Raw genomic sequence first — 16,660 nt, 5'->3', positions numbered from 1 at the left:
CACTAAATGGTCATTGATATTCAGTTGTGGACATGCCACACGAACTCTGGTAACATGCTGATATATTTGATTTACTATGTTTTTTTTACAGGGTTTGACCGATAAAAAGGTGTGTGGAACAAAATCAAAGTTCAGTGTAATATTAAAAACTGCTTCTATTGGTATGTTATCACTACTAAAATCAATTCTTCTCATTGAATGAGCCATTTACTGACGGCAGCTACTATATTTGTGCCACTATTTTACTGTTAAACTGCAGTACTTTGATAGTGCTAGAGCACCATTTGGGATAAGTAATACTCTAAAAGAAAAAGACTACACATACCTAATTTTGAAGTACTTGCAGTCATTTATATGCCCATCTTTAACACTAGATGTCAGTAATTCTTAATGCAGTTAATGCAGACATGGGGTGTTTGACATATGAAAGCTTAAGTTCCCTCATCCTCACAGGCCTCCAGGTGGCCATTTACCATTTCATGCCATTACAATGACAAAATTACAAAATGAGCCTACCTGTAAAGTAAACCATCTTGTTGACTTTAACAGCCCGTCCAGGTTATGGTACAGTATACAATTGAACGATGCATCCCTATCTGTAGCATTCTCAGTTTTCTTCACCGTACATTGCTGCTTTCTTCATCAATAAATACAAGCAGTCAGATAATTATTTATTAAACAGTCCCTGTTTAGAATTATTTCAGTCTGTCTTTATACTGACAAAGTTCATAAACATGTAAACAATTATATAATTTTCAACTTCATTATTGAACTTTATTTTCCATTACTGGAAAAATAAAAAACATCACTATACTGTGACGTTCTGTTATCAAAGATGCAGCCCTCCAGTGGCGAGATTTCTTGCAGTAAGACGGTGCGTTTTGTCCCTTCAGTCTTTTTGTAGTCAGTTTAGACAGAACATGGAAGTTATGTTTTTCATGTTCTCCTTTATGGACAGAAAACATTTGCCTGGAAGTATTCTAGTCAATTTGTAACTGAACACAGACAATTTTTTTTAAGTAAATAGACGTCCTTATGCCATCTTATAGGCTTTTATACATTTTCGTGTGCAATGTTATGTGATTTCATTGAGACAGTTAATATATTTCCAGTGAGATACGGATGTAAATAAAGGTTTCAAAACGGATTCTGCTGAGCTGTTGCAGAAGGCTAGATCACGCCATACACAAGCAGTAGCAGAATCTATACATCACGTTATTATAATCAATTGTTTTGTTGCTGAATCGATGCAGATCAATGCATTATAGAAACGATTAAATTCAACACCCCTAAGCTCTAATACACAGCCCAATGTAGTATAATACAGTAAGTCATAAAAAACAAAGCCAAAAATCTAGAAACTAAGGTATAATGAATGAGTAATTATAGTATGAGTAGTAATTGTAAGTTATGAAGTTATTAAGAGATATTCAGAATTAAGAGATATTAAATCCATTTTAAGAAAGCATCGTAATATTTTTACTTGCACTGCTCTCCCCTTGCAGTTGCAGAAAAGGTACAAGGTGAGTTTCAGAGGATGTAATACCCAGAAGTCACTGCACCAACGGTCTTGGTGTGAGCTGGGGAGAGGTTTCCACAACTCGCTAATTCCCACAGTGTGGATAGTTTCAGAGGAATAGCATTATGCAAGCTCCCTGGTAGTCCAGCAAACACATCCCAGAACATCCTTTTCCACCAACAGCACCTTGAAGGATTATTGAGTGCTAAGATACTGCGCAGGACCCTCAAGCTCCCAGAAAAAAAACGTCAAACGCTAGCTTTATTTGTTGTGAATTCCTGGATAAATTTATAACCTTAAACTTATAGATTTAATTTTATATAAAAAATTGTCAAATTGAAGGTGAACTAATTGGACCTTATGTTAAAAAGTTTGAGGACAAATGAAAACATTGTATTTCTTGCGTAAAGCTTTTTATACGTGAGATGGTTAAGATGAGAACATTTCTGCAGGGATCCTTTTTAGAAAACTGACACAGGATTTGGGAGCAACCACATCTTTAGTTGACAGTAAAAATAAAGCTTTGAATGCTGATCACAGATTTAAGTACAAAGGTCTTCAGCATAACATAAAGAGGATGAAATTAAGAAAAGATTTTAAGGTCAGAACACAAAATTGCATTTTCCATTAAGCTGATTTTCTTTTTTGAGTCAGGTACTGCTAGCTGACCTCACAACCTCATGTGTGATGCCCTTTTGCTATCTAACACTCTTTGGAGGGAGTTTGGTGACCAGGTAGTCCTGAGAGACATCCCACAAGTACTATCATATTTTTCTTTTTTCCTATCTCAGTCCCAAAGTCCAACACAATAAAACCGGCTTTGCCCATACCACACAAGATGCTGGTTGAGCACATGTTCTTTGGAGGGTGGTCCACACCTTGTTGCTTAGTCCATCATCTCAGGAAAAATATATCTTTGTATTCTGAATGGTTGACATTAAGGCATTAATGGTTAAACAACATACAATAGTTGGTATATATGACTGTGTTCACAAAAGATACATCTTATAGGTTATCCACACATCTCTAAAAATAAAACTACTTAAACCCTACAAAAACTTTCAGACAGTTGTAGCTAATACATGGAGCTGATACAAAGGTTGCCATGGATACAGCAAAGTAAATGCTCCTGATTTGGTGAGATAAACTTTGGCCTTGTCCTGTGGCACACTTCAGTTGCACAGCATGTAGGAAAATAATTATGTGGAAGGGCATCTAGTGTGTTTGCAAAAGAGATCATGAGTTTGAAAAAAAAGGGGGGATGTATGATGGAAGAGATGAAAATGACAAACTGAGCAGAATCACTAGAGAGTAAAAGTGCTGCCACTTTTTTTTCTTTATAGCAACTCTAAATTCATGACAACACCATGATTACATCACAGGACCTTCATTTATTAATCCACTGATACAGACAGATATATATATATATATATATATATATATATATATATATATATAAGCATTTATATAGAACACACACTTCTTTCAGGCTAAAAATCTTTCAAAAGGCACAGAGTATCATTTAGTTGGCCAAATTAGAGAGAAATTACATCAAAAGTAAAATATGGCATTTAATAATCACTGTCAATCGACATCCAAATGCCAACTAAATTCATGGTGCATTATTATTCCAGATGGTACTCTTATTCGTATATTCCAGATAGTGGCATTCATTTAAGTCCCACTCCCCTGCATAGTCACTGCATTAAAGGCAATGCAAATTATGTTTTTGACTATAAGAGGACAATGAAAAAAAAAACTGGCATCTCCTCTCTCCACAGCTATCAGGTCAGTGGTTAAGGCGGGACAGGAGGGAAATCAAGAATATACTGTGTTTATAAAGCTCAGGCTGGATAGAACTGGCCACTGTACAGACAGGGAAAGGCACAGGGAACAAGGGAACGACATCAAGTGAAGGCAAAGGGATAAAGAATGGCAGCACAAAAGTACAAAGTACAAAATTAGAAGAAAGTTCTCCCACTTTCTCACACATTGCACAAACATTGCTGACAAAAAGCGCACAGAGCGACAGGATGACTCCAGGATGGGATGACATGATGTTAAAATTAAAGCGAACGTGTGTGTTAAGCCGTTGTGTCGGTGAAGCAGATAATCAGCTAAGGTGTTGTGCCGTGGGTCTCTGTCAGAGTAGGCAGATTTAAACTCATTCTGGGTTGCTTAGCAGGCGGTTCCAGCACCCCCTTCTCATCGTCGACTCTGCTCAGAGAGCTAGACTGGAGCACAATGTCTCCGCTTTCTTCTTCACTCTCCTCTTCCTCGTCTTCCTCTTCTTCTGATAATGAAAAGCAGAAACATAAGGAATAAAAAATGACAATGGAGCAACTATATTTGCAAAGCCTTTTTTTCCCCTTTTTTTTACCTTTATCTAAGTCAGAAGAGTTTCTGCTCTTGACAGTGCTGGCAAACTGCAACACAATAAGCAATAAAACAAATATTAAATCTAAATAGGCAAATGGAAGTTGCACAGTGAGAGCAACTGCTTGCTTAGGCACATACTTCTCCCATGACTGCAATGGGTGTCTCTCCTTTAGCCTTAGCCACCCTGTGCTCAATCAGGTAGTACATGTACTCGTCATACAGCAAGCGGATCAGGTGAAAAGAACCAAAACTAGCAGCGCTGCGCAGAGTCAGGTCCCGAATTACCATGGAGCTGGTGAGAAGGCAGAGAAGATTTAGAAACTGTGGCTTCAGGAAATATATATATATATATATATATATATATATATATTTGTCCTGCATCTTTATAGATCACTTTTTTTTCTCTCCTTACCTATAGAAAGACCAGTTGAGCAGAAAGACTTTGGCAGCCTTTGGCAGGGCGACAGCGTTGCTCTCATAGGGCTTCAAGACCTGAGAAACTACACCATCCAGCCAGGTAGCCCACTGTTCCAGTGAGTTCTGCTGCTGCAGAGTAGCTTTAAAGTCTTGCTCCAGTCTTTGGACCACGCGATCTTCACACTGACACACCCATGATGCCTGCTCCTGAGAGGGACAGAGGGTCAGTGTTCTGCCACATTTCACTAAAAACGTCCATAGTAACAGATGGAGGGATTCAGTAGAGACGGTAGTACTAGCTGACCTGTACATTAGTGAAATCAACCCGGTTGAGGTCGGAGAGCATCTGGTTGATCTGAGCAGAGTTCTGGAGGACCGCACGGGCAGCCTGGGCCAGATGGTTCAGGCTGGTGTAGCGACGCAGCGTCTGGGAGAAGGAGCCTACGCACACCACCTGAAAGAAAGAGCGAGTGAAAAATGATAGTGGACTTAACAAGTTGCTGCTTGTCAGAAGAGGGAATAATGAGGATGATTCACACTCAGCATTTAGATGCACCTTGGATTTTCTGATCTGAAGAGAAAGCTCTAAAAATGTATAAATGTACAAGAAGTCTGAGAACACAGAGTCAGATAGGTCATATTTATTTGTGGAAATGGATGCATATTATTAGCTTTATCTTCTTGGTGAACGTTTTAAAATTTCTCCTTTTCAATTGGTGTAGTTTGAACCAGTTTTTAGAAACAACCAACTGAACTGGTTCTAGACATTAGCTTAACAGATCTACATTCATATAAAGCAAGATCGTCTATATTAAAAACATTCACAGCTCTCACTAGATATGTAGTCTATGAAAACCCTGGTACCTTTATGCGAACCATCTCTTCTGGGATGTTCATCATGGCTCCAGTCAACCAGTTTTCCAGACTCTTGGCAAAGTTACGGATGGCCTGAGTTAAGGCACCTGAGAGAAAAGAATGAGAGAGATGGAATAAAGAAATATATTATATTATTCTAGAAACATTCCTTAACTTTTCAGGTTAATTCTGTTAAATTATATGAAAATACATGATAGAATAACAAGAAATGACATGTAAAAATATGCATATTTTAGAATTTCATTCATTTAATTTCTTCAATCTTTCTCAATAAATTTGAACCCTTTGAATTAGTTTGGCTTTGCAGCACTTATTTTAAACAAGTACTCATTTTGGACTCACCTTGGGTCCAAACCCAATCTTTCTCATTGAACAATTTCTGACCTTTAAGAATTTGATGAAATATTAAGGCTAAATATGTTTGGTTGCTTTTATTGTTTCTCATGTAATTGTCTGTGCTTCACCTTTAACTATTTTTTTTACAATTACTTGATATGGTTTCATATGATATGGTTAAACATATCATTGCACACTTTCCCTTCAACATGCACCTATTAGAGAAAATATTCAACATCTTATCATACAGCTAAAATAAAGAACTTCAGACAATCAGGAAAATGTAAGCGTGTATGTAACCTGTATTGCAGGCTTTATGAACTTACTAGGGATGGGTCTCAGCACATCAGGGATGAGGATCTCCACCAGAGTCTGGTAGAGCAGGTTGTCGCACTCTTTCGTCCAATGGAGCACGGGTTCGAACTTGCACAGCACCACCAGGCAGGATTTGGGCAGACGTTTCTCAGACTCGTTGTGTCTGGTGGAGATATGTGATAGTTGCAATAGAGAAGAAAGGGAATTTATCCTTGCGTACTGAAGTAAGTACATACTGGGTAAGCTTGTGTTATTTTTGTTTATTTTTCATTGTGCTGTTTATGTTTGTTTGTAATGCTTACAGGTTGAGTGATTCTGTGTCGTTGCTTTGGCTAAACCTCCAGAAAGACTTCCACAATGTCTCCACAAGAGTAAACTGAAGATTGATCATCACATCCAGAATAGCCTGTTATAACACGTGACATTACAGAGCTGTGTTAATCTAGGGTGGCATGATTCTTTGATAATTTCTTTTTTTCTTAGAAATGGGATAAGGAGGTTTTTTTTAAAGTAAGACAAAAAATCTTATTTCAACAAAAACAAGCAACTTCAAAGTAGAAAAGGGAGAAGAAATAGGTATACAATAGTGGAATGTCAATTTCAGGGAAAGCATCCTGTTTTCCTAGACAGCTGCTTACCTCACAGTGTTCTCTGTACAGAGCCTGAAAGGCCTTGAGGTGTTCTAAAAGGATCCCGTCAGGCAGGGTCTGATCTTGCAAATCAATGTCCACAAAGCCTGGCAGTGGCCTTGATGCCTCTACACACACAATACAGCACAGCAAAGAAAAACACTCACACATTTTTTTCAGTATGACCAATTACTACTTAGTGAAAAGAAAAAATAAACACCACTAATGGAGACGTTTGTTCATCTCAACATATAAGTGTTACCACAGCTGAACAAGGTCTGTTTAGTATAAAAATAATAATAAGCTTTCTGCCTACTACAAATATTATGCTGAGTGCAGTTTTCTTACCTAGAAATTGCTGATATTGTTGCACCTGGGCTGATATGTCACAGAGTGATGCTGGTGGCTGCTGACCTAACCCACCTGATGTCCCATTGGTAATCCCCGGTGTCTTCTGAATTGGTTTTATCCTGCTGGAAGGAGTCATATGAATACATATTATGTACACAGTATAAGGTGAAGTGCTTAAAACAGGCTCTTGAATGTAGATGAATCACTGGTACCAAAAAGCGTGAGGAAGCATTGCAATCCATGCATCCATTAAAAATAAATAAACCCACAAGAAAAGGCTTTTTATATGATGATGGATAGTAATGTAATTCTGTACTATAATCAAAATATCTCAAATGTTACAGCTAAAATCAAGAAAAAAAAAATATAAAAGAGCAATATACCTGTTTTTCTGTGAGAAAGGCTGCTGTCTCATCGCCATGTGCTGCTGTTCATCCATCAGTCTGAGCAAAGGAGAACCGGATTTGATCCTCAGACCATAGTAGTGGTACTTGGAATTTCCTCTGCAATGCACACAGTGAAAAAGTTATGATAATACAATTAAGAGCAATATAACTGCTATTTAAGCTGGAATGTGTATGTGTGCGTACCTGGTTCCTAATCTCCGAGTTCGTAGCCCCATAAAGACAGACCGGATGAGTTTGCCAAAAGATGCAGCATTAACAGGTTCTAGCTTCTGCTCCTGGCAGTGCAGCAGGTAGTGGTAGTAGAGGGTGCAGCGAGGTAAACTCACCCCCTCCGCCCCCTCATAGTTGTCACACAACCACTGCACCTGGGTAAGATGGACGCCACAGAGTTGAAAGTTTGGGGCTTTCATGTCATAGTGACCCATGTTTCACTTTGAACTTGTGTACTCACTGTAGCAGGTGGGGCGCGAGAGTTAGGGCTGGAGTAGTTTTGTCCACCGCCTCCCCCTAACACATAGCCTCCCTGAATAATGTAGCCCCCTCCACTTGCAGCAGCAGCCCCGCTATTGGCTCCTGCTGTTGCCACAGAAACCGGCTGTGAGGTCACAGATCCAGTGATGTCTGAGTCAGAGCTAGGTGTGGCCTCATAGAAGGTGGAGGAGGACGTGGGAGGGGTCTGAGAGTAAAGGGGCGAGTCGGAGAAAGGGTAGCTGCTTGATCGACTGGACAAAAAAAAAGAAAAAAAAAAAAAGAAGAAGACATGAACACACACCGGAAGACATTAATGCACGAGGTAAGTCACAAGGTGTGTGTGATGGATTGTGCATGAAGGTGTTCCTCGCTACTTACATGGTGGAGGTGGTGAAAGTTGCATCTCCTGCTCCATCCACGTACTGAACCTGGCCAGAGTATACATGCTCCACCTGAACAATGAGTAAAGACAACATGTACATCAGCAACATTGATTTTCAGTTCACAATCAACAAGCCAAAAGCACAAGATTGTCAACATATTCATTGGGCAGAGCTGAGGAAACAGGACAATCTATCTTTTTAAAAATATTTTTTTATGACTGATGATCCATTTCTGCTTTTTCTTTTAATCAAATCATTTGAAAATATCTCAGACCCAAAAATTGTTACACTAGGCTCACTGGCCTACCATTGTGTGTGTATGCACTATTTAATTATGAATATGCAAAAGGCCAAGTTACTGAATTATTTGTTGACAAGACTTTGGATGTAACTCAAAGCTGAAAATCTATCAACCTTGGACTTTGTCATATTTATGCATTATTTTCTGTACTGTATACAGTCACATTAATGCAAAGGAATGCGAAAAGGAAGGTGACTCTTCACCCATTTAGACCAAATGCAACAAAAATCTGTTCATTTTCATCAGACCAGAAGCAAAGAGTCAAACACAGTTATCAAATGAAGGCAAAAAGTAATAATCAATACAGGTGAAACTGTGCATCCAAGATGGTTTTTGATTTATTCAGAGGCTGATCTTTGACTATACTTAAACACATTACACATATGAACTGCTTGTGGAAGAAACAAGCCACCTAATTTATTTTCTTACAGACAACACATGTGGGACACTTAAAAGTCAAATCAAAACAAGACAATAAGTTTAATTATAGAATTGTGTGATCTAAAGTTTCTGGACCCAGTCTGAGGCTGTAAAACTTGTAAAATTTATACAATACAGGAACTCTAACATCTACATTAGGGCTGGGCGATATGAACCAAATCTTATATCTCGCTATTTTTTACCTGAATCACGATATACGATGTATATCTCTATATATTTTTTTTGTCAAGTAACCAGAAAGAAAGTTCTAATTTACAGCCTTTAGTGCCAAATATACTTTTATTAAGGATCAGCAGTACATGTGCATTAAAACAGCTGACTGAAATTACAGTATCTTTATATTAAAATTAAATGCTCCTAAAATAAAATAAATTAGAAATACATTTCAATGACCATAACAAAAATACAGCTGTGCAAAATGCAAAAGAAAAGATGCTTTTAACTCAAAACAAGCTATCTCGATATAAACAATATTCCCTCCTTCTATGTTGCGTCTGAAAAAGTCTCGATATATTTGAAAATCTCGATATATTGCCCAGCCCTAATCTACATACTACAGTACACACACACAGATAAAAAAAATACAGAACAACCACCAGTTTATACTAGCATAATAATGCTGGTATAGTAACTATTTACTATAATGGCTGCTTACATCTTGCATGACAAACAGAGGGATGACCTAATTTTCACATTTGCTGAGCAGACTTTCGTAGTGCAAAGGAACCTCTTTTACACATCCTGTGGCCACTCGATGTTGCAGAAACTGCTCCACAAATGGCCCGCAAATGATGATTCTTTCAAAACCCCCTTTACACAGTGGCTGCATTTTATTAGGCAAGGCAAGGCAAATTTATTTGTATAGCACATTTCATGTACAAGACAATTCAAAGTGCTTTACATAAAACAAAAGCATTAAGATGGTGCAAAAAAGTATATTTTTTGATAAGCATATTATCACAAAAAAAGGCATCCTTGTTAAGATCCAGCTGTTCTTCTTTAGTAACTCAGACATGCCAAACAGGAAACTTGGCACTACATCAATGTATGCTTACAGACATTAAGGTGACATTGTAACATCAGCTGAGTGACAATAGTATCGTTGGTAAGGCTGGTGCGCTACATCACACAAGCACCAACTTAACATATACTTGCTAGTTTGGTTTGTGACTACCTCTGTTGCCAGCTCAGACTGCAGCAGATTCACTTAGATTCCTCATTCTTCATCTGTACTAACAAATACAATGCTAATGCACATGAAAGACACGTCAGTTTCAGCTCCAATAGGCAGCATGTTTGAGTGAAAACTGACAATTCTGTCTCACAGTTTAGTAGGCTGATTTCAGAGACTACTTTGGTTGAACAGTTCTTCCTTAAAGGATGCTTTACATCAATGGATTGATTTGACACATGGTCTGCTTTTTAGAGGAACCCAACATTAAATGTGTCTTTGAATAAATAAATGTATTATCCAAAGTTTCGTGGTCTCACACACTATTATTATGTGCAGCAGGATTTTTCTCTCTTTTTTTTTTTTTCAAAATGACTGAGCCAAATAAACAAGCAAACATCCCTCTTAAATGCTTTTTGCCATTTTTTGATGGCAGTATAATGAAACATGGACAGGTAAGTCCCCATCTTCATCTTGGACTGTGCTATGAATGAGTTTGTGTTTTGAGCGATAAAATCTCACATTTAAATCTAAATTATGCCCACCCTGTCTGAACCAAAAAGTCAGAACCTAAACCACATCTGCAACCAATCTGAAACTCATTGAAACACCCAGCCAGCCATGACAAATATCTGCCAGTGACTGATGACAACAAAAGATCTTTACCAAAGGGTAAGACCATGAGCCATCAGCTGCAAAGTTTCAACTAAGCTGATGTGTTTTATGACATATTAAATGGTAAAAAAAAATCTAAAAAAAATAATTCTTCATGGCTTCCAAACGTGATCTCATGGTAATTCTATAGCAGTAATTAATTTAGCATAGGAATGGCAATGACTGGGGCTGCATGGATTCATCTTTGTGTGAAGGGCCTACTAAAGTCTGTCAGAGATTAACGCTGAGATTAAAGAGACACTAAAATTAGCTTAAATTTCTAAACTGTAAACTATGAATGCCAAATAGTTAATTTTGTATGACCAAGCTTGTTTACTATTACTATAAAATGTCTCAAAAGCACTTAAACAGATTAGCCAAAGAAGTCTAAAAAAGAAAAGAAAATAAAGCGTTGAGATTTTAGTGTGCATTTACTAACGTGTGCAAGTGGCGCGGTATTACATGACATAATAACGGGATGATGACGCGTATAACGGATATTTTCTGATGTGTCTGTCTACCTCCTGGTTAATATGCACAGACTGTATGTTGCTGATGTGGCCTGTCTGAATCCTCTTGGCTGCCTGTGACACCGCCTGTAATACTGACCTCTGTGGGTGAGTAACCCCACAGTGTCAGATAAAACCTCATCATTGTTCAACCCTCTGATAAGGCCTTCTCCAACGTAGCCATACACATGGCATTAATATACATGTATGCATCTTACCTGTGGGGTGGTCTGCACAGGTTGGACCACTTGAGTAGGGACACCAGGGGCAGGCGGGCTGGAGTCTGACAGACTGTCACAGGAGTGAACAGAACCCTCTGTGAAAGAGACACGAGAAGTTTCACCAGATGGTCAAACAAATCTCAACGTAAAAAAGCCTCCATCCCAACAAGCTCAGTACTCACGACATACTGCCTCCAGATCATAATAACAGCCACCACAGAACATGTTGCTACTAACTGTCTTTGTTTTTGCTCTACAGGAAAAAATTGTTAGCAAGGAAGAGGGGGAAGAGTGTTTCTGTCCAACTCTCCTTTCGTCCTTATATTTTGTTCGGAGTCGAACAGCCTTGGACAGCTAATCTCCCCAGATGGAGAAAGAAATCCCTCCATCTTGTAAACATGCAGATCAGATGAGAGAGGGAAATGAGAGATACATGTGGGCTGATGAATATGCGGCAAAAACAGGGGATGGATCGTAAATGGAGGAGAGGACTCACATTTTTTCAAACTTTTGGATAAAGAAACATTTTTCTACTCTTCACTTGTCTTATTTGAACCTTGGCTGACCTGAACTGGTTCATATTGTCAACAACACATTGAGGAAAATTGTCACCGGAGGGAGGGAGGGAGGGAGGGATTGATTGGATGGATGGACGGACGGACGGATGGATACACAATATACTGAATATACTACATGTTCTGACCTTGATGAAAACATGGAAGCAAATGCTCACAAAAGCTTATGTGTACCTGGTTCCATTTCATGGGATTGCTGATTAAGGCACAAAATTGTTTGAGGGGAGATTTTTCTTTTCTTTTCCCTCCAGTAGTCTGTATTCTAATTACAGTTGGAAGAAAAACAGATTTTAAAAGGCAGAGTCATTCAGCATACTTAATAGTCCTACTTCATGAGGAGCTGGCAATCCTTGAGCCAGTAAGTCTAGGTGAGAGTGCACGTGTTACTTGATACTAGCAGGCTAAAGGATCTATGAATAGATGGCCCCAAATTAAACATACTGTACAGAGAGGAACCACTAATAGGGTCAGTTATCTCTCTTTAGTTATCAAAATATTTCCAAACAATAACGAACAGATTTCATTTTTTGGTATTAATCTGGTAACACTAAATGACCTTGTAGGCAAACATTACAGTAGCTCGCATAGATGACTCTAGGAACTGTATTCTTAAAGCCATGCTGATGAAATATAAGAAAAATTTATTTAATACACAATCACTAAATCATTATAGCAGTAAAGGCAACGGAGATAATGCAAAAAAAAAAAACTCCATCCACAAGCCATTTTTATTTTCTATGTAGCTTAGTAACCAAATCCGTCATTTTTGTTATGATGCATGCACCCCCCCCCCAGCATGTTTTTGTTTTTTGTTTTCTTGAACTCTGTAGGACTCAGAGCCTAAGCTGATCTTTGCTCTATCCACTTCATTGCAAACAATTCACTGTTATTAATTAAGTCAATTAATATTGACCTACACTGGAGTTTTCAATAGTGGCTATTAAACTGATAAAAATGAACTTTTATTAAGCAAGCTGTTTCACAACCCTATAAAATTATCCACAAATTTTAAAATAGGATCAGTAACAGAAGATATGAAATAATCTGACAGCCCTTGCTGCTATATACTGATTATAAACCAAAACTGTCAGAAGAGAAATTATTGGTTTTAATGTCTGTCTAAAAGAGTAAAAAATTCCCCACTTGTTTCCCAACCTTGTTTCCTCACTCTGATATCCTCCAGAAGCCTTCTTTTTTCACTTCTCCTCAATGTGCAATTACAGGACTGAAAATCCTCAACAATGGTTGAAGGGGTAACAAGAGGAAACAAAGAAGCATAAGCTGGCAAAATAAAAACATCCCAGGTTTATGTCCACTGGGAAATAGATCCATATCTTAGCAATGACATTAATCATACAGAATTTTCTGAACTACAAATAACATCTTCCGTTTTTTTGCTTAACCAAAATTTCAAAACAAGGATTTCCATTTTTAAATTACATTAAATAGAGAATAGTAGACAATCCTCATGTACTACTTGAAGTTCGTTAAAATTATTTATTTTGTATCAATAATTTCGACACAATTTCATAACATGAACTTTTTTATGATAAAGCTATTCAAAAAATAAAACTGATAAAAACAGTAAAAATTTTCCCTTATATTAAAGAGTCTAAACGGCAGGTTCAGACCTAGAGACCCTCAGTCCTGCAAGTTTTGGATGTTTCCCTGTTTAAACACAACAAACTTACCTACTCCTAATCTAAACCAACATCAAGCATCATAGCACAAACTAGAGACTGTGTATAATAAGCAGTCGTGAAAAAGAAAGTACACCCTTTTTTGACTGTATAGATTGGACTGGACAAACCACCAAGTTCACAACCAAGTCAAACCATAACGTCATTATTCAGAGCTACATTTCCGACTTTACAATACAGATCTCACTTAGCATGGCTCATGACCGTACAATTAGAAAAAGGCTGAACAAGTATGGCTTGTTTGGCTTGGTTGTCAGAAAAAAGCTTCTTCTCCCAACAAAGAACATAAAAGCATGGCTTAGGCTGGCAACGTTGTATCTAAACAATCTACAGTACCTTTGAAACAATGCCGTTTGGACAAAAAAAGATGGAAGTGAAGTGAAGGTGTTCATAAAACAGTGTATGACATTTGGGGTAACAAGTAAACATTATAAACACAAACACCACTTACCAACTGTCAAACACGGTGGTGGGGGGCTAATGATTTGGGCTTGATTTACAGGACCGGTGTATTTTGCGGTCAGTCGACCATAAATTCCTCTGTATGTTGAAGTATTCATGGTTCAAATATGAGGTCATCTGTCTGACAGCTTAAGCTTAATTGAAATTATATCATGCTACAAGACAATGATCCCAAACACAGCAGCAAATCAATGACAAAAAGGCAGAAAAAGAATCACGATGCTACAGTGACCCTATGTCCAGATCTTAACCTGACTGCAATGCTGTGATAAAAAATTAACAAAGCAGCACATAAATGAAGGTCCACAAATTTAAATAAACTGCAGCAACATTATAAAGAAGAGTGGGCCAAAATTCCTTGATCATGACATTAGAAACTGGTAATGTCAACTAAAAATTCCCTTAATTCAAGTTTTCAAAGACTGTTGCTTAATTTCGGCTTAGTGTTTGCAGAATAAAGGACACGATGTAATATGCTATGTGTTGTTATTCATCTCAGATTGTATTTAACTAAAAAATTAAAAAGGGTGTGCGCTCCTTTTTACATGTCTGTGTGTCAGTCATTCTCCTGTAACTCCTCATCCGCTCACCTGTTACAGTCACTATGATGTACTGAGGTGAGCTGCTCTGTCCATTACTTTTCTGGATGGCAGAGTGCTGGGTATCGTTCCTCACGTAGTGCTGTGTGGAAGTAGTCAGGACCACTGCCTTCTGGCTCTGGGTCTGGGTGGGTGGAGCTTGGGAACAAAGTGCATCCTGTCCTGTTTTAGAGGTGGTGGCTGACTGGTTGGTCGACGAAATTGTTCCAGAGGATGGTGGGATCTCAGACAGGAAGTGTGTAGTCTTTGCAGATGAGGGTGTGGTGGCAGTAGGTGTTGCCATGGTTACTGCGTTGGCCTGCTGAGACTGAAGGTCCTCAGAGTATCCACATGTTGCCATGGCAACCAATGCTTAGAGGCACTGGTTCTGCAGATAAAGAAGCAGCATTCATTAATGAAAGTGCTACAAATAAATAGAAAAACACACATTGCTGCCTTATAAAAATTCAGACACATAGAGCTAGTATGTGTGTGTGTGTGTGTGTGAGTGTGTGTGTGAGAGAGAGAGAGAGAGAGAGAGAGAGAGAGAGAGAGAGAGAGAGAGAGAAAGAGAGAGAGAGAGAGTGCATGTAACATAAACCAGGGAAGGAAGTAAGGCTTTTGTTTAAAACTAAGCAGTGGTCTAAAGCATTTCCGGTTTGGATCACTGTAAAAGTGTTACATTACACATTGGAAATAAAACAAAACTTACAGCTTGAGACTTAAAGTTCAAGCATAATGTTTCAGCACAAATAAAACCGTAAAAATCACTAAAAGTGAGAAAATATCCAACTGCTGACAGACACATGTTCCATAATCGTGAGATAAATTAAAACCAATAATTCAAGCCACTGTCAGGACTTTAGGCCATCCTACAGGGCAATAAGCCACTCCTGCGTATACCAACACGCTACATAAAAGAAGCCGATGATCATTCGGAACAGAGCACGAAGGAGTGACTGTACAAATTCAATGTCAGACCAAAAACTTTTCCAAAGTCATAAAAAGACATTCTGAAACATACAACATTCGTATCCTTCATTTTAAACACTCGGCCACACTTAAAATCACCGAGCGCTTTTAAGTGCTTTCCCTATACATTTTGATTTTGGACAGCTTGCTTGGAAAGTGAGTTCAGAGCAAGAAAGTGATAGGTAGCCTTCCCTGCTAGCAACTCAAGTCGAATTGTGACGCTAAACCAAGCTAGACAGTTGCTATGTTTTTACATTGACTAACCAATAAATATATGGCCACGCTGCCAATCACGCCTCATTGTAGTTTTGTTGTAATCAAAACTGTATAAAACAACTTCCACATTATGACTAATGAGGCTGAAAAAGTACGTATGGCACTACAACACACCCGCCATCTTGTGCTCTTATCAAAGATCTGACATCGCCATAACAACGGTCTACGTTTGGAAAGAAGCTAGCAACCACTTTCATCACCGAAACGCTCGAGCGATTTCACAAGAACGCTCACGATTGTACACGCAAGCAACCGTATAAAATTAACAGATAACTACACGAGAATCGATACATTTTTAACTTTTTCACCTTTTTATCCCAAATGTTGTCCTGAATTGTCGTTAAAGTTTATTTTCTTAGATATCGGTTGTTGTTGTTGACTCCCGTTGCTTGGTTCTTGTCGCCAGGACTACCGTGACTATGGCGCCTCGCCTTCACCGGGGCAACTGTTGCTACCCTCTGGTCATTGCGCTGGCGTATACTAAATACTGATTGGTGAAACAAAGAGGCGGTCGCAACGTCAGTCAAATATTCGACCTTTGATTGGTTAAAGTTACTTGTCTATCACTTTCGCCAGAGTCTAACGTCAAGTGACCACTATTACTGCTACTTTTATTACTGCAAAGTAACACAATCAGTTTGATCATCATTATGTAATCGAGTAAACGTTTTGAACGACTCCTATCACTTTTTATTTTCCTATAATTAGTAAGGAACC

The 16,660-nt window shown here is 38.4% G+C and overlaps 1 protein-coding gene across 6 annotated transcripts; it reads right to left on the bottom strand.

The window, feature by feature from the left end:
• Positions 1-1,880: 1,880 nt before the first annotated feature.
• On the bottom strand, positions 1,881-16,388 carry rfx1b (regulatory factor X, 1b (influences HLA class II expression)). Of its 6 annotated transcripts, none has more exons than XM_041983551.1 (18): positions 16,252-16,388; positions 14,708-15,083; positions 11,378-11,475; positions 11,172-11,261; positions 8,079-8,152; positions 7,681-7,951; positions 7,413-7,594; positions 7,206-7,325; positions 6,820-6,944; positions 6,481-6,599; positions 6,145-6,248; positions 5,854-6,005; positions 5,180-5,277; positions 4,620-4,769; positions 4,311-4,522; positions 4,037-4,190; positions 3,900-3,945; positions 1,881-3,809 (listed from the first exon to the last, which is right to left on the bottom strand). In XM_041983551.1, the coding sequence occupies exons 2-18, from the start codon at positions 15,054-15,056 to the stop codon at positions 3,637-3,639; spliced, it is 2,517 nt and encodes an 838-aa protein (XP_041839485.1). In that variant the 5' UTR covers positions 15,057-15,083; positions 16,252-16,388; the 3' UTR covers positions 1,881-3,636. The 6 variants fall into 6 exon arrangements, with proteins under 6 accessions (XP_041839485.1, XP_041839484.1, XP_041839487.1 ...); XM_041983550.1 differs by having other exon boundaries at positions 1,881-3,812; positions 6,820-6,941; XM_041983553.1 differs by having other exon boundaries at positions 6,820-6,941.
• Between the last annotated feature and the right edge of the window lie 272 nt (positions 16,389-16,660).

This window comes from Melanotaenia boesemani, chromosome 4, assembly GCF_017639745.1.
Source record: "Melanotaenia boesemani isolate fMelBoe1 chromosome 4, fMelBoe1.pri, whole genome shotgun sequence".
In the NCBI taxonomy this organism is placed as follows: domain Eukaryota; kingdom Metazoa; phylum Chordata; class Actinopteri; order Atheriniformes; family Melanotaeniidae; genus Melanotaenia; species Melanotaenia boesemani.
Note: the sequence above shows the minus strand (reverse complement) of the source record. Positions and strands in the feature narration are given on the sequence as shown.